This window comes from Atractosteus spatula, chromosome 8, assembly GCF_055471065.1.
Source record: "Atractosteus spatula isolate fAtrSpa1 chromosome 8, fAtrSpa1.hap1, whole genome shotgun sequence".
NCBI classification, from domain to species: Eukaryota; Metazoa; Chordata; class Actinopteri; order Semionotiformes; family Lepisosteidae; genus Atractosteus; species Atractosteus spatula.
In genome coordinates this window covers 45,587,751-45,604,476 of record NC_142713.1, presented here as the reverse complement: position 1 = coordinate 45,604,476, position 16,726 = coordinate 45,587,751, and the positions used below count along the sequence as shown (strand labels likewise).

The following is a 16,726-nucleotide window of genomic DNA, read 5'->3' as shown; positions in this document are numbered from 1 at the left end:
ATGAAAAAATATGTAACAGAATTTTTTTTTGTTTTACATTGCCTGTATTAGTCTTCTAGACCCTCTCTACTTGTTACGGGAATACAGTCATTTTGTACTGAGGAAAGTCTGTCCTATTTTCCTAGGGCGCTGGGTGGTTCCTTGTCTGAGTTGTTCAGACAACAGAACCTGTGACTGGAGGGAGGTAACCTGGCAACCAGACCACTGCTACCACCCTGTACTAGACAGGCTCCAGCTTCAAGCTTGCATGAAAGAGAGAAAGGTAACTACTAAGGCTACTCCTGCCTTGCTACACAAAACAGATTCTTACAAGCCTGCATACAGTATATCTCAGGACAACGATCAATCCACCCTTTTTAAAATACATTTAAGAAGGCAAAAAGTTATTTACCTTGAAAACATGAACAGCATGCTCAATTCAAAGATAAAAAACATGATTTCTTTTCAGCATGATATCAGGTATCTAGACAAAAATATTTAAGAAATAAAACGTTAATGGCCAGCTAACACAAAAATATTTTTTATTGTATTTATTGTTTTTTTCCCTTTTAGAAAAAAAACAATACATGTCTTTTGTTAGTGCTTCCTATTGATGTTTGATATACCTTGAAAACATAAATTGAAAATCCAGGGTTACTTCTTACATTGATTACTCTAGCACTGTTGAGTACCATACCACTTTAAAATAATCAGGGTCTGATTAAATTACACTACTTATAAGACTTTAGTATTGCTAGTATATTGTAATTAATAGTATAACCTGTCATTATGTGGTATCTATGTTATCTAGCTGATAGACAAAAGTAATAATCCAAAGGCTGTATTTAGGGCTGAATATTTACATTTGCTTCACTGTGAGTTTTCCAGAGCACAGAGATCCAGTGACACTGGGATTTTAACTTCTGTCCTTGAAACCATACATCAGTATGAGGTCCATATTATGGCTCATATATGGAAGCTTCCCTTCTCTGACTTCCCTGATTTATGGACCTGAAAGAAGGATTAAAAACCTGGCTATTTGAATGTGACCCCATAACATCAGTGAAAAACTGCATAGTTTACAATGTGCTTGTCTTAGATGATGTACTGTATGCTTGATAGCCTAAGGGATAGCCTAAGGGATTTCATTGTTGACCACGGATTACTAGGTTAGCAAAGACAAATGTCGTGCCAAACCAGGACAAATGGACAAAAAATATTTATCAATGAACCCTGCTTTAGTTAACACATCTTGGATGTAGTATGATGTATTTGTGAGTCCTCTTCAATGAATAAAGAGTCAGATAGTATTGTTCTGAATCTATTAATTGGCTGATGTGTGGTGAGTGTACTTGCATACTTTGACTGCTGTATCATCATCCACGTGAGTGCTACACATTGGTGGTGGTGGAGAGAAGTCCCCGTTACCTATAAAGCGCTTTGAGTGGAATGTCCAGAAAAGCGCTATATAAATGTAAGGAATTATTAGGAATTTTTAAAGTTGACTGAGTTAAGTGTAATTGTTAGTGAGAGTCGGGAGATTCGTAAGAAATGATGTCTGAGCTGAATTTTAAGTATTGAAAGTACAGTAAGCACAGCTTTGTAATAATTTAACTGTTTACTGAAACAGTGAAACTGGGACAGCGAATTATAAGAGTACTGCACAGTACAGTGACACACACACATATTCAAAGAATACAAATTCCAATTTTATGAAGAAGAAACTTCCAAATAAACCAATACAAGAGTGAATAAATATATGAATACATTTTTCAATACAGTACAGTGTGATACCCCCACTATTAATATGGAACTGTGATATTCCTTATCATGATACCCTTCTTTAATCAAAACCAATCTTTTCTTAAATAACCAAAAGAGATTATATTTCCTAATTAATTTTTGAGACTCAATGGTGTATAAAGTAGAAAAATTAGTAATTAAAAATAAGTGTGTGTGTATGTAATAGTTTGTGTGAAAAAAATAATTGAAACCCTAGTTTACATACAGTAGCACAGTTACAGGGGGAAATTAGAATAAGGTGGTTATCTAATTGGGCAGAAATGAAACAAGGACAGTGTTTGGGGAGCCCTGTCTTATATATTAGTCAAAAACTTTGTGAGCTTGGTTTTCACCACCAAAGTTAGTAATGCCACAATCAGAAGAGATCTGAGGGAATTTCAGAAAAAGAGCAGCTGATGTGCATCAGCCTAGAGATGGTAGCAAAAACATATCTAAGTATTGGGGGTTCAATCTAGTCTACGTTTGGAAATTATTCAAGTTCACAGTGACTCTACACAGGACTGATTTTGTACCCAAGATAGCTCCAAAGCTATCATCCAGGAAGTCACAAAGGATCATGGAGTAACATCTAAGGATCTGAAGGCCTTTGCCCTTGTTGCAAATGCCAGTGTTCATGCCTCAACCATCATCATCATCATGAACAAACTGAATGGGAATAACCAAGAAGAAACTATTCCTTCTCTAAAAAGGAATAGTTTGCCAAAGAGCACCTGAATGGTCTGCAGGACCACTGGAAAAATGTACTCTGGACAGGCAAGTCAAAAGTTGAATTTTTCAGCCACAAAGAGAAACATGTTGTGGTGAAAACCAAACACTACTTTCCAACAGAAGAATGTCATCCTGGCTGTGAACCATGGCGGTGAGAGTATCATGTTTTGAGGCAGCTTTGCTGCTTCAGGACTCAGTTAGCTTCCTGTATCTGAAGGAATCATGAATTTATGACAAATTCTGGAAGAAAATGTCAGGTCCTTCACTTCACCAGGTCAAGTCAACTGAACTTGTAGAACTTTTTTTTTATGTTGCATGGCCGAAAATGGGGCACTTGTAGGTTCAAGAAATGCAGTGTGAGCATCCGGGTCCGATGTTATAGGTTTGGCCGCTAAGGGTTTTGGTGTAGGCATAATTTGCAGGTTTACTGCCAACAAAAATAAGTAAAAAAAGAGATGATTGTGAAAAGGGATGGGAAGGGAAACATAAAGATGTTGCTTTTTGAAAACACGAAATACTGTATAAGGGTCAAGAAGAAGAAGAGCAACATAGTTGGCATGAAGGATAGAGTGGGTAGCCAGTCCCAGAGTAGCACTTGGACTAGAGTCTTGTTGGCAGTGCTACATCATAAGGAAAAGCTGAGAGAGTAGGGAGGTCATTACGGCAACTGTTGATATTTGGCAGCAAAGGCGAATTCTGATTTTTTCAGAGTCCTTTGTAGATGAACCACAGTCTGATATGTGATGGTATGAGGACAACATTTGTAGGTGGAGAACATTGTTGTGGAAAACTGGTTTGGTGGGGAACTGCAGAGCAAGGGAGTGTCAAATGAAGGAGCCACAGGTGGAAGAGGCTTGAGTTAGGGGAGTCGTTGGTTATTTAATTATCTTCTGTTGTGATATAAGAAGTTAAATGTGACATGACCTTCATGCAGCCATGGGTTTGTGGAGTTGACATGGGATGGTAGGACTGTGGTTTCCAAAATCAGTGCAGCTGGCATTTTCAAGTCAAGTGTAGTTCATTTTACAAACCAGCAAGTGTAGAAATACAAAGGTCTTGAAGTCCCGACTTTGAACTAATAGGCCAGAATAACCTCTGGTGTTGTGTTTTATGAGAAGTTATAGGAGCAATTATTCCACAATGACTAGGAACCAAGTGGACAAAAGGACAGAATGATAATGAAACACACATTGAGGAAAACATACTTTGAACATATTTTGTTGGTCTTAGGATTTGTAATTTATGAGCTATCGTCATCTATGAGATTAGTTTTAGATGACAAAACAAATGAAATGCAGACTACCTCTGTTTAATTAACATCAAACCTAAATGTTCCAATATGTAACATGTGTTGTGCCAGCAAGGTGAGCCTAAGAGTTAAATGTGTGGGCAGCTGAGTCATAAATGAAAGATGTATGCCAAACAATAGTGGGGACTTTAAATGTCCAAGGGTAATATTTTCCACATGCTTTTGATCCTGGTAATAAATTTTATGGTTGAGGTTTTTGAGTGTTCCTTTTATACAAACAGGCCAAAACATTAGAGAACAAAATTAAAAAAGAAACATCCTTAATTTTTAATACTGAATACACAGTTATGTGAACATGTGATATGTTATAAAACCCCCTAAACTAGTAAAAGCTGTGTTTGATCTGTAAAATGCAGAAGCATCCTGTTGGTTTGCTTGATATTAGATGCCAATATAAGCGGCCGATCTTTCAGCACAAGTGATTGTTTTTTATAAGGAATGTTGCAAAATAGAAAATCATTAGAATTTCAAAAGACAAGAATGTTGACAGTTGTTTACACTGCTTTCCCTTTGAGCCCAACCACTACCCCTACAACCCCCTCAACGATGAAAAAGAGCTAGATTTCTACCAAGCAAGCTACTGTATATGAGTTAAATGGCCTCCTCTCATTGTTTTCTAATATTCTTTTAACAGGAGCCAGCCAGAGGCAATAGAGACCATGTGGCCTGATTCAGAACGATTCTTTTGTTAAAAACACAAGCTTACAAGCATTAAATTAGAGTGATATAATAAAATTAAATCAAAAGGTACTTTAACCCATTGAACACAGATCAAGTGTATTTAAGACATTTGTTTAAATGATACTCTACCCTAGTGTTAGGTCCTGGAGGGATGGTGTGTCTCTAGATTTTTCAGATGCACAGGCATCTGAAGAGCAGGGATCCTGAAAGACTTTATTAAACTGATCCATTGAAGGAAATAATAACTTGATTCAGGTTAAGAGCCAAGCTGGACTTAAGACCTGTAGACACACCACCATTTCAGGATTAGGATTGGGGACTGCTGCTCCACACACCAAAATACTTAACACTGCATAAAAATATGACTTCATCCTGGTGCACCCAGATGCTGTTGTGCCAAAAAAGCTATAGTTATGAAACTCCCATAAGAGTCTGATATTTAAGATGTAGTTATTAATAGTCAAACCTAAATGCATTAATAAAATGTTTCACATGAAGTTTAGCTCAAATGGCATTGTTTCTGATATAGAATGTATCATGTTTCCTTGTGCCCATAATTCTATACACCATAGCATATTAGAAGGAACTAAGGCATAACTCTTTAATTGCATTGCCATGAGGAAACAGAAAAAAGGAGAGCCAAGCATCTATTTAGCTTCAGTTAGGAATTGCCTCTCTAACCCATAAAGACAGACTTTCTCAGTCAATAAAAATTATGGTTCTGGTTCACTTGTAAAATGCAATGAAGTACTTTACTTCAGAAAATAAAGTAACATTACATCTATAAAAGAGTGCTTGAAAGCGTTTATAAATCAGTAATTGTGTGTAAGATGTGTATAATTTGCATATTTAAGGTTTCATTTACCCAAAATCACAGGTTATTTTTATAAGCCAAGCAAATTGAATGACATCGGCTGGAAAAGCACAGCATTTTAAAATGCTACTTTATGCTTCTCTAAATATGTAAGGTCTTTATTCTTTCACATAAGAATTACTTAAGGGAAAAATGACAGAAGGCAAACTTCATTCAATCAATAAAATGAATCGGAAAGATTGTGACATCATTCTGGGGCTGCTGGCTGTGGCTCCTCCACGGATTCTGGCTCCCTCTCATATTGGCATATTTCTGAGAGCTGTCCTAAGGGAGATGTCCTGGCCATGGTTACTGAGCCCAGGGACTCCCACCTCTGGTCCTCATGGTCTGAAATATCACAGTTTTTTTCTGTCTCTAAATTTTTATTGCATCAATTTTACATTTGGTAAGGATATTTGTTATGTACATTTGACTTAAGTCACCTGTTGACTGATTCAAAGGATCTGCTGAAGCATCATTCCGCAACTGAACTTCTTCACAACTGACTTTCTGTTCCAGGATGTTATTATTTTTTGGTGTTTTGTTGTCTTTGCCTTAGAACCCAGCTCAGCAGGTATACGTATTTGTACAAGTACATGTTTACTGTAAAAGAAGAGTGGGTAAACATATTTTGCATTATATTTTGGAGTCAGGTCAACCCTGGTAACACCGTGTTTTCTATTTTTTTTATGCATTGTTTTTGCTGATGTTTTAAGTCGTTTTTTGAACATTGGGTTTCGCATTGTAAATGTCACTTTATTATGTCACTAGATTGTATAATACATTTGAGTTTTGTTGTTAAACAGTCTCTCATGACTGTTTCTTATTTCTTCTGGCAATTATTCAGTGTGTACTGTGTGATAGTTACAGTGTTATTATCAACCACAAACTCTTATTATTTAAGTAATACTTAGAATTTTTTTACACAAATAAATTGCTTTCTTAATACAAGTGCCAAACCATTTACTTGTATAAACCATGGAGTATACTGGAGTGTGTATGTGTAATAAGAATTTTGCTTGTGTAATTCTAAAATGTTTCCAGAAGAGGCAAGGTTTTGAACCATTTATTTTCATAAGCTACATTCTATTGCCTAAAATGTGCCAAGCTGAGCAAAGGGCTACTGTTTGTGTTAGGGTTGCTTAATGACTCAACTAGTAGGAGAACCAATGGAAACAATGTTGTCAGAAAGCTTTCTTTGGTACTGTACCATGAAGTAATTACTAAATAAAGTTGTCTTTGTGGCTTTAATGTCAATTGCAGTCCAGTTTTGCTCTCAAGTACCTGGAGTCAGAATGATCTGCCTGGCAAAAAGGTATAAGGTCTGGTAAATACATTGTTCACACTATAAAGGAAAAGCCTTGTTGTAAGTAATGTGCAGAAGCTGGCACAGTTCTCCGATGCACACTTTCATCCCAAAGATTTTATAAGAAGACTTGCATTTTACACCCTCCTTAAAACTGCTTCATTGCTTTTGCAAGAGAATTCCATCATCATTAAATATAATACCAATAAGAACTAAGAACATTTGTAAAAGGACATGCATTGTCTTGCTGAAAGGTTATGTCTTAAGATTACTAACCACAAATCCTATAAAATATTACTGTTTCATCTCCATTATGGCTGGGACATTAATTTCAAATCACAATTAAATTTCCAGCCAATAATCCACAAGTACTGAATGCCTTTTCAGATTTCTGGCTTGACTAATTCCTGTTCTTCATTTTGTTCTTTCAAAGATTGTAATGATTGTATCAAATGAGATAACACCAACGGTCATATTGGTTATATTGAGGAATATCACCCCAAGCATTTTTTAATTATTTAACCAATAAAAAGTAATATTCTTCACTCTTTTCTAAACTAACTTTATCAAGAGTGCATAAACGATTATTTTTCTGGGTTTATTTTAATAAGGAAGAAGAAATAAATGAGTACTGGTTGTGCTATATGTGTTTCTTTTAATAAACAATTCAGTTTTGGTACTCAACCATACGTTGTTGCTGACATAATATCTTTTAAGGGCTGTGTTCTCCTTTATCTGGACAATGCACACATAAATGAAATGTAGATAAAGCCTAGTATTGCACCCTGTGGTTACATAAAGTAATAATAATAGCAAACAACAACAACAATAATAATAATAATAATTCTTACTATTATTATGTTGGATCATGCACTGAATGTAATTACACTTTACCACATTAGAAAGAATGCAACAGCTAGTCTGGCAGCATCAGAATTTGTATGTCAGAATTAAATTCTGGTATTTTATGATGTCTGATTCAATTGTTTTTCTTTTCAAAAGGTTCTTTTTATTGGGGATTCAACAAACCGAGGAATGATGTTCTACCTCATGGAACGTGTGAACGAGACTCTAGATGATTGGGACAAAGCTCATGACACTGTTGTCTATCATAATGTCAATGAAGGAAAGACTCTTATCAGCTATTCTTACTACCCTCAGTTCTGGTTAAGTAAGGACCAAAGGCCCACATTTGAGAAGGCACTGCAGCACCTAATTCTGAGGTAACACCCCTCTGTTTGTGCCTTCTTTTATGTTTACTTTTCTTGGAACACAATGTTAAGTCATTCTTTTCCTTTTGAAAACTTTGTCCAGGAAAAACAAGATAACTCCAGAACATGCAGAGAAACTAATGTGTTTTCTTTGGACATAGGAAAGAAATGGCTTGCCACTGACATGGACACGGATCCACAAACATCTTTTGGAACAATAAAGTTATTTAGTATACCATGTGTGAAAGATTAATTTCCTAATGTTTCTAATTACATTAAACAATGATATGAAGCCACAAAGACTGATTCATGTGGTGTTAAGAGGATATAAAATGGAAAGCAATTCATGTAAATTGCGTTCCAGTGCTGACATGCTGAGATTAAATGTAGTACGGTTTGGTTGGAACATTGTCATCTGTTCTCACCATGTGATATTATTTTTTTCTGCTATCTCTCAGATCCCGCCCGCTTGAAAATACAGAGCAAACAGTGATTGTTGTTGGAGGAGTTCAATGGCTCAGTACTGATCACCTGACAATCATACACCGTGTCCTGAAAAGGTACTTTTAAATGGAAATATTTCTAAATATGAGTAATTTCAAAGTCAGAATTTAGAAATACCCCAACACCAACAACAGTAATAATTATAATAATAATAATAATAATAATATACTGAGCTTATCCCTCTATGCATGTGTATTTTTAGAAAAATATAGATTTGGGGTACTGATCTTTTTTTTCCATGTAATTTTCATTAATTGATTATATGTTGTGGGACATATAAGTGATATTAACTGTTGCATAAGGACTAAATCCCTTCATAAATGTTTTAGCACATGTAATGAGGTGATTTAACCTGTTGAATGTTAAGTCTGTCCAAAATTAAGAAGGAAATTTTCAAAAAGGAACCAACATGCAACACTTACCAAACAACAAAGCCTGTGTGCACTTCTGTATCTCAGAGGTTTCAGTACACTGTTGATCACCATAAGGGGTGTTTACAAACAGCAATATATAACCTGGCAAGACATTATAGCCAAACAGTACTGATAGGCCACACTCTAGGAAACCACAAGTCAAGATTGATAAAGTAGTCCAAGTGTGATGGTCTGATCAAGAGTGTCTAGGCACTACAAAACTCTACTTGCAGTGATTGTTCTTGATCACACAGCACTACAATGATCAAGTCCTGGGACCTCACTTACTTGCCTTCCTGGTGTGACAGCATTTCATCAGGGTAACACATGCCCTTTCTTGCAAGATGAGAATATTATAGTAGTGGCATAGGTGGCAAACGTTTCAGAACTAAGTCCAACTGAACATTTGTGGTATGAGCTGGGATAACTTGCGGTATCTAGGTTACAAAGGCCAGTGAAGAGGCTCGTATTTATGCAGACTTTATGACACAAATGCAACTGAATCTCACAAGACAACACCTGCAAATTGGTCCAAAGCATTTGTTGCAGATGTACAGCTTGTGTTGCTTCCAAAACGATCCCACATATGCCACTAGCCCGTGGCTTTCACAGTAAAATGAAAGTCACAGGCTAGTAGTCATGAGTTTCACCTCCTGTTGATTAACGAGACAACGGATCTTTATGGGAAGCAGTCATAACACAGCAGACTGAGATATAGAGATGAATAGTAGCAGATGCGGTTCTTGCTGTGCCAGGGCACTGGTAAGGTAAAGAAGGTGGTAGACCAGTACTGGCCAAGTGGGGGATTATCCTGTACAGATCAGGTTAGGGTTCTCTCCCTCACAGGGGTCCCATGAAGGTCAGATATAGCGTCAGTTACAGTAGTTATAAATCCTGTGGAAGATTTATCTACCCTCCGAAGGGACCAAGTAAATGGTTTAGTTATAAGTTGACGAACAGCTTGTTCTAAATCCCGGAGGAGATTTAATTAGATTCCTTGTTGAGGGAAAAACTAGATCAAGGTTCTCCATCAGGGGAACAGGAAGGTCAAAGGTTAAAAACTGCAGAGGGAGCTTGAGAAGAGAGAAGCAAGGGCAGGTCTCCAGTACTTTGCTCAAGGTGAGGTTTGACACTCCAAGTCTATAATCGAAGGGCAAGGGATGCGCCAGTGTGTAAGTCTTTCAAGAGTTGAGAGGGAATACTTCAGGATTTGGATACTAATAGCATAGCCTTGGTTCCTCAGCATGTGGCTGAGTAGTGTCTGGCAGGGAACAATATAACTTTACTAATCTTTGAGGAGGTTATATTCGCTAGGACTGAGGTACACTAAGGAGTGAGACGGGAAGATTTGTTTAGACTTTAGACTTAGTTTAGTCTTCTTTGATAGGATATCTGTAGCCTCAAGTCCTGGTCTCAGTTGTAGCTGGAGGTTTCCTGATGAGGGAAACAATAGCAACATTTCTCTCGGAGGAGATTACACTTAAAATCATCAGGCAGGTTGTCTCCTCTAAAATATATATGTTCCCTGAGGTTAAGGGAAGCCTTGTGTCTGGTCGAGAAGTGCACATGCTGTTGGAAAGGAGTAAAAATTGTAGGCATGGTCCCCCCAGAGTTGTGTAGCAATAGTACTGTTGGAACAAAACCTGCGTAAAGGACACGGATACACCGCAGACTCACAAAATTTATATCGGATACTGGCAAACACCCAGACAGACGCCAGAAAAAAGCATGTGGCTCAGAAGCAAGCAGACACTCCATTACACTTTTATGTAAGTAAGTGAGTTATAAGGTTTCTTTAGATGGTCAGTATCAAAATATGAAAGGGTTTAAAATGATCACCAGACATGTACTTAATTCTAGTTGATCAGGAGACTAAGTGAGAGACATCTGAGTAGGAAATCTTATATCAAATATACAGTAATTTAAATTATGTCCTAAGGCAGGGAACATTTCATTGAATTATTGTGGGGGTTTGTAACAACTGATTACCTGATTTTATATCATTGCACTGATGAACAGTAGATGAAATAACCTAAGACTTGCATATATCAACTTTCTCCATTCCAGGTTTTTTTAATAACATCAGAGAAGTGACCACTACATGACCTATAGTCTTAACTAACAAGTTATTAGGAGGGTATGGTAGGATTTTTGAAGCCTTGCTATTGATTTACTATGTCTGTACATATAATGAGGCTGTTCAATGACATAACTATGTCTAAACTTGAAATTGTGATGGAGGAGGATCTATTTTAGTGTTTTAGAAAACTTTTCAGTACGAGACTTCTACGTGTAAACAGTTCTGATTTTTATTATTTTTTATGTACTTACAAAGATAACAACACCAAAAATGTTTTTGGTTCCATTACCGATCCATTGCATTGGTTATACCTCTCAGTACATGATTAGGAGTTTTGAGAAACATAATTAGTAACCAATTTTAGTAACATAAAACAATTCAAACTAAATGTAACGAAGATATTACACAGTGTTTCATTGTTCAAAGAATAGTGACAGTGGTATTCTATAATATCATAATTGACAGTTATTTGGTGTAATTGCTATTTAGGTGTTTTGTCATCTATTTTAGAAAAAAAAGTTGAAGAAAAGCTAACAAGCACACAATAATAGAAATAGTAGGTGTTTAAGAACAGTTTTTCTGTTTCACAAAGTCATAAAAAATGTTAACTATTGAACTGTAGCTGAATTATTGCAAATAAAGACCAATTAGAATATGTTTAGCACCCTGGACAGCTCTTGGGAAAGAGGTCATATACAGTAGCTCTCATCCCATATCTCTTTATCTGTAAACCAGAACTGAATCCTATCTGTGAAAGTTAACAACTTTTCTGAAAACTAAGTACAGTTAGTACAGTGAGTATAGAAAGTACTTTTCTCCTGAATATATAAAAGAAAAATCTTCATGCAGCACTGCTACTCACTGGTGAGCTGAGGCAATGACTAAAAGTGCGCATGCAAAAGTGGACTTTAAATTAATAAGATCTAATATCTAAATAAAATAAATAAGATAGGGGTTAAAATATTTATTTAATAATAATTTGATTTTTTTTCCTTTTGCATAGTAATTATATGCATATAACAATTTTGCACTTTTTAAACTGAATATTTGTAGTCAATAACTGAATACTCACCTCAACAATTGTATGTGTGTATGCCATACCACTTTTGCCATATGTGAGTAGTAAGTATCACTTAAATGCTTTGTTGAAAACTCCAGGCAGGAATTGAAATTGGTTAGAACTAGTCAATAGTCACCTCACAGTGGCACCCCTAACTCTTATTTTTTCTTTGCGGGACTGCTCAGTTTGGAGCATTCAAGTTTTGATTCATCATATTCACTAAAAAAGATGTGTAAATAGCATTTTCAATTCAAATACGTGGGACTTGGCAGCATGGTGGCAGCAGTCCAAAACATCCTAATAGGTTAACTGGCTTCTGGGAAAAGTGGCTCTGGTGTGTGTGCATGTTACAGGAAGTCCCCACAAGCGTGTACCCTGCCTTGAGCTGGGTCTCTGGCTCCCCCATTACCCTTAATTAGAAGAAGTGGTTAGAAAATGGATGGACAAGTGGAGCATCGCAGAAAAGGATAAATACTTCTGCCAGGCACAGTGATGAACACACTGTGAAATCAATATTTCTGTAATGCAGTTGTTAAAACTTTGTATTTTTCATCAGGGAAAACCTTTTGAATATACTTGTTGTGATAAAAACCCTTGGTATGGGATTTCATCTCCACGTTGATGGGATCCGATCTCTTTCACTGGTAAGCCTGATCTGTACTGCACTCTCTAAAATCTCACAGGTGAAGAATGGGAAAAATAGGGGAAATCCTTGTTATAATGGGACTTGTAAGCAACATATTGCCTCTTTAATAGGATTTGACTTCTAGCACAATCTTTACAGCTGGACAATTGAAATGCCTGAATAATGTGTTAGTGATATTTTAAATGTGATGCTTAAAACTGTTATAAGCTTATAAATATTTTTTCTACATATAATGAGAAAAGACTTTAGTATTAAAGCATAAAGACTTGCTTGAATGTCTGGTAAAATCAGTTGTAAAAAAGAAGGTTGTTAAGAACATCAAATATTCAGTTTAATATGGATCTTGCAGGGGCCATTTTTGTGAAATGTGGAACAGTATTAAAAAGAAAGTGGAAATGTATTAGCAGATGACAAAATATGGATCAAATCTTCCTCTGTATGTAAAAGCGCTAGTCTCAGAATTCAGGAAATTGTCTTACTAGCATTTCATTGATTTATATCAATCATTGGTAACATTTCTGCAACAAAATATCTAGAAAAGCAAGCTTTTTAATTTTATGTATATATCTTTCAAAAGTTTATATTCAACTCCACTACCATGGATTTGGCCAGATCACATTTATTTTAACGTGATTGTAATATGATTGTAATATATTTTGAGAAATAGGGCTAGCCCCCCATTAACATATTTGATTGAACAAAGTTGGTCCCTGGTCATGGTGTGCTCTAGATAAGGTGAGGCAACACATCTGTGCAGTCAAACCATAATGAATGGAAAAGGTCAAACGTATAAAAGGTAGTAAGAGATCTAGGATCTAGTGATGATCTCTATATGATTCAGAGGAATGAGAACAAGGAATAAACAAGTGATACTGTCCTGCTACAGGCTTAAACAAAGTGATGTGCAAACCATTCACGCAGATGAGGAGAAAGTAGCCCATATGTCTTTACCCTACTTTCCTCATTCTTCATCTTCTCTGTAAATGACTTTCAGCCATAACACATACATGAAAAAGATATTTATAGTACACCAGTAAAATGAATAAATGTGTCAATTCTTGGGAATGGAGTACACCCACACACACTCACTGTACATGACAATTTTCTAGAATGCATCTTGCTAGCCGAGGAATACCTGTAATTGTGTGTGTGCTTTAAATGAGTTTTGCTACAAAATACCTGATTCAAGTTTTTGATAATTCAGCTCATTCATTTTTTTAAGTTTAATAATTTATTTTGCGTTTTTGAGGTGTGCAACTGAAATTTTAAGCCAGAGAAGGGCTGTATCCTCCCCAGACATTTAAAAAAATAGTCTTGTCAATTGCTATTCATTATTGGACAGTAAAATGTATGTTCTATTTGACTCACTTCTTTTGATTACAGAAAGCTGTGCAGGATCTTTATTATGAAAACGAGAAGATTTTAATTACTGCCCAGCAGCAAGGATATGAAGTCATTGACACTTTCAGTATTACAATGGGCCGCTTCAAGGAGTTCCTGCAAGGAAGATGTGCATGTCACTTTCATGAGGTACTGTAATGATCAACCCTAACTATGACCTTAATAAAAACCCAGGAATGCATGTTTTGCAATTTTCATTTGGACTTTCTGTCATGATCACTGACTTTTACTAAGGTGGATCAGGGGTCATAAAACACGAGCCTTTAAATTAATTTCAGGAATAATGTTTCGATAGCCATAAATGATGAGGAAGCTTCACTCTGTTAAGATTATGAGGAACAAAACAATTGCATGTCTAAAATTGCTGTAATTGTTACGGTGTCATAACTCTTTTGGTTGGTCTCTAAAAATGTATGAAGTAACCCATATTTTTAAATCTGCAGTATTTAAGTTGGTTTCATTTAATGAGCAATTGCTAAAAGTGCTGCTTATGATTTCATGAACCACATGCTACACATTGGTAGCAGATGGGAATTAAGGGTTTTCTGAAGTGGTAGTAACTGTGCAAAATGTGATCCGAACTGAGAAACATGGGACTGTAATGATAGGTTACTTGCCATTGGTAAGCCAAAGGGGAACTCACCATGACTTAATTGTAGTTAATTGGTTTAAACAGGATGAGGCTAATAGAAGAAATGTAACAGAAATCACTGAACTCAAACACAAAACAGATCGTAAATCTGATCAGTCAGTAAAAAATATGAATCAAGTCCACAGAGAGACCAGAATTATAGTCATTTATGCATAAAGAACAAGTTGGTTATTTTGCAGTGTGATAGTAAGCCACTCAGTACAGGATATTTTGAAAGTACAGTGTTTGCATTAATTCTGTTAGCATCCCAGAGTTGCACTACAGGAATAAAATGTTATCAATACCGATATATACTCCTATTTTAGATTCTAGTTTCCTTATTTTTTTCAGTTATATTATGCAAATTAAGTATGGTACTTTTCACCAAGCCCTAAGCTGAATCATTGTTTTATTAAATTCAAATCAAAGCTTTTGAAACTTTAACAAAAAAACAATAATAAATTATTATTTGTTATAATAATAGTAGGGGACCCTTATTATTTGTGTACTTTGTGAAAACACAAACTTGTCATGTTTGTTTTGTTTTATTTGTATGAGAGAGGTCAAAGATAATTTTTTTTAAAAAGCCACTTCCTGAAGAACAGTTCTTCACCCAACAGTCTTTTTAACCTACTTGTGAAATATCAAATCTACAAAATTTACAGAAGAGTGTTGCTATTATTGACTTGTTAGTAATGTTTCTATTTCTTCATGGTTGCAAATCCCATTATATTAGTTTTAAAACTTAAACTTATATAATTGGATAGTTTAAAACTATACAGTAGTTTTAGTGGATTTGTAACAATATAACTTTCATTTGTGAAAAATATTACAGTTTTTTTTTAATAATGAGACTGTTGTATGCCGTATGTCATAAAACTTCTAAGATACAGTACATACTTATCCTATCTGTGCATTTTATTTGGCAGGTAGGGAAGCGAACATTTTCAGATGTGCCCCTTCACAGAAAAATGAAGCTCTCCAGACACTCTGTGAAAGATTTTAACAGTCACAGCAAGCTACCAGGACTGCAAGACGTTTTGTCCATTTCAAACTCACCATATCATGTCAAAGGTCCAATAAATCAAGTTTATTCTGAAATTCTTCTCAGCAGGATCTGCTTGAATAAAAGGAGAGATTCTAGTGCACAGCCCTAGTAGATAAAGTCTGCTCTGAAGACCCAGGCTCCCTGCTTTCCTCTAAGATTGGTCCAAGAATGACATTAACTCACTTTCTGTGCTTTCTGGTTGGCCAAAAGGGGAACAACCAAAGACATGTGACACCTTTCCTGGCTTTATGAGATCAAGATGTGCCCCTGTAGATATGTGGTTTAAGAATGGCAGATGGTGAGAGACTGAAAACCAACAGGACTTGATGTCTTGCCAAAAATGAATAAAACAGCTGTAGACAAAGAAAAATATTTTGCACACACTTGTGAAATCTACATTAGAATTCACGACTTATATCAAACTACTCAGAACACTTACAGTACATACAGCATGGCATGAAGTGCACTAATCTGTTCAAATGTCCTTTAATTGTAGGCAGTGTTATTTTGATTCCATGCTTAAATGCAAATGCCTATGTACCATGGCATGTAATGACAGAATTATATTTTCTTGAAGGCATTCTTTAAATGGACAGTGACTTAATGGATATCCGGCAGTCTGTTACAGACGTTTTCTACATTTAACTTAACTTACCTCACTGAGTTTTATATAATAAAATATTAAATTCCTAGCCAAAGGTCTCTGACTTTTAAATTGTGACAAAAATGTCTTAAAAGTTATATGTACTATACAATGTTAAAGTGTTTATAAATATTTTTATCCTTAATTGCTTTTGAAAGACAATATTTGTAAAGATTTTTCTTACAAAGTATATGTTTTTACCTGTATATATAGGATATATATCTAGAATTATAATGGATTGTATTTTTGCCAGAAGGTCTTTATTATTGAAGTCAAATGTCTGCGCACAAGTAGAAATTAGACACCAACTACAACCGATGTCGATGTATTTGGAAATTTTGCATTTAATTAATTGAATGTCTTAAGTCCTGTTTACAGTACTGTATGTAGTATGTCCAGGTTTGCCTTTATCATTTCCAGTATGTGACATACATTATGTGTATATATTTA

The 16,726-nt window shown here is 35.7% G+C and overlaps 1 protein-coding gene across 2 annotated transcripts in view; it reads left to right on the top strand.

The window, feature by feature from the left end:
* cped1 (cadherin like and PC-esterase domain containing 1) overlaps positions 1-16,317 on the top strand; it is a 99,509-nt gene extending 83,192 nt beyond the window's left edge. For both annotated transcript variants that reach the window (XM_088924368.1, XM_088924367.1), the window contains exons 17-22: positions 126-262; positions 7,642-7,862; positions 8,309-8,410; positions 12,464-12,551; positions 13,937-14,083; positions 15,515-16,317. In XM_088924368.1, coding sequence (XP_088780494.1) covers positions 126-262; positions 7,642-7,862; positions 8,309-8,410; positions 12,464-12,551; positions 13,937-14,083; positions 15,515-15,742 — 923 coding nt within the window. In that variant the 3' untranslated portion in view covers positions 15,743-16,317. The remainder of the gene's footprint in view (positions 1-125; positions 263-7,641; positions 7,863-8,308; positions 8,411-12,463; positions 12,552-13,936; positions 14,084-15,514) is intronic.
* Positions 16,318-16,726: the final 409 nt, after the last annotated feature.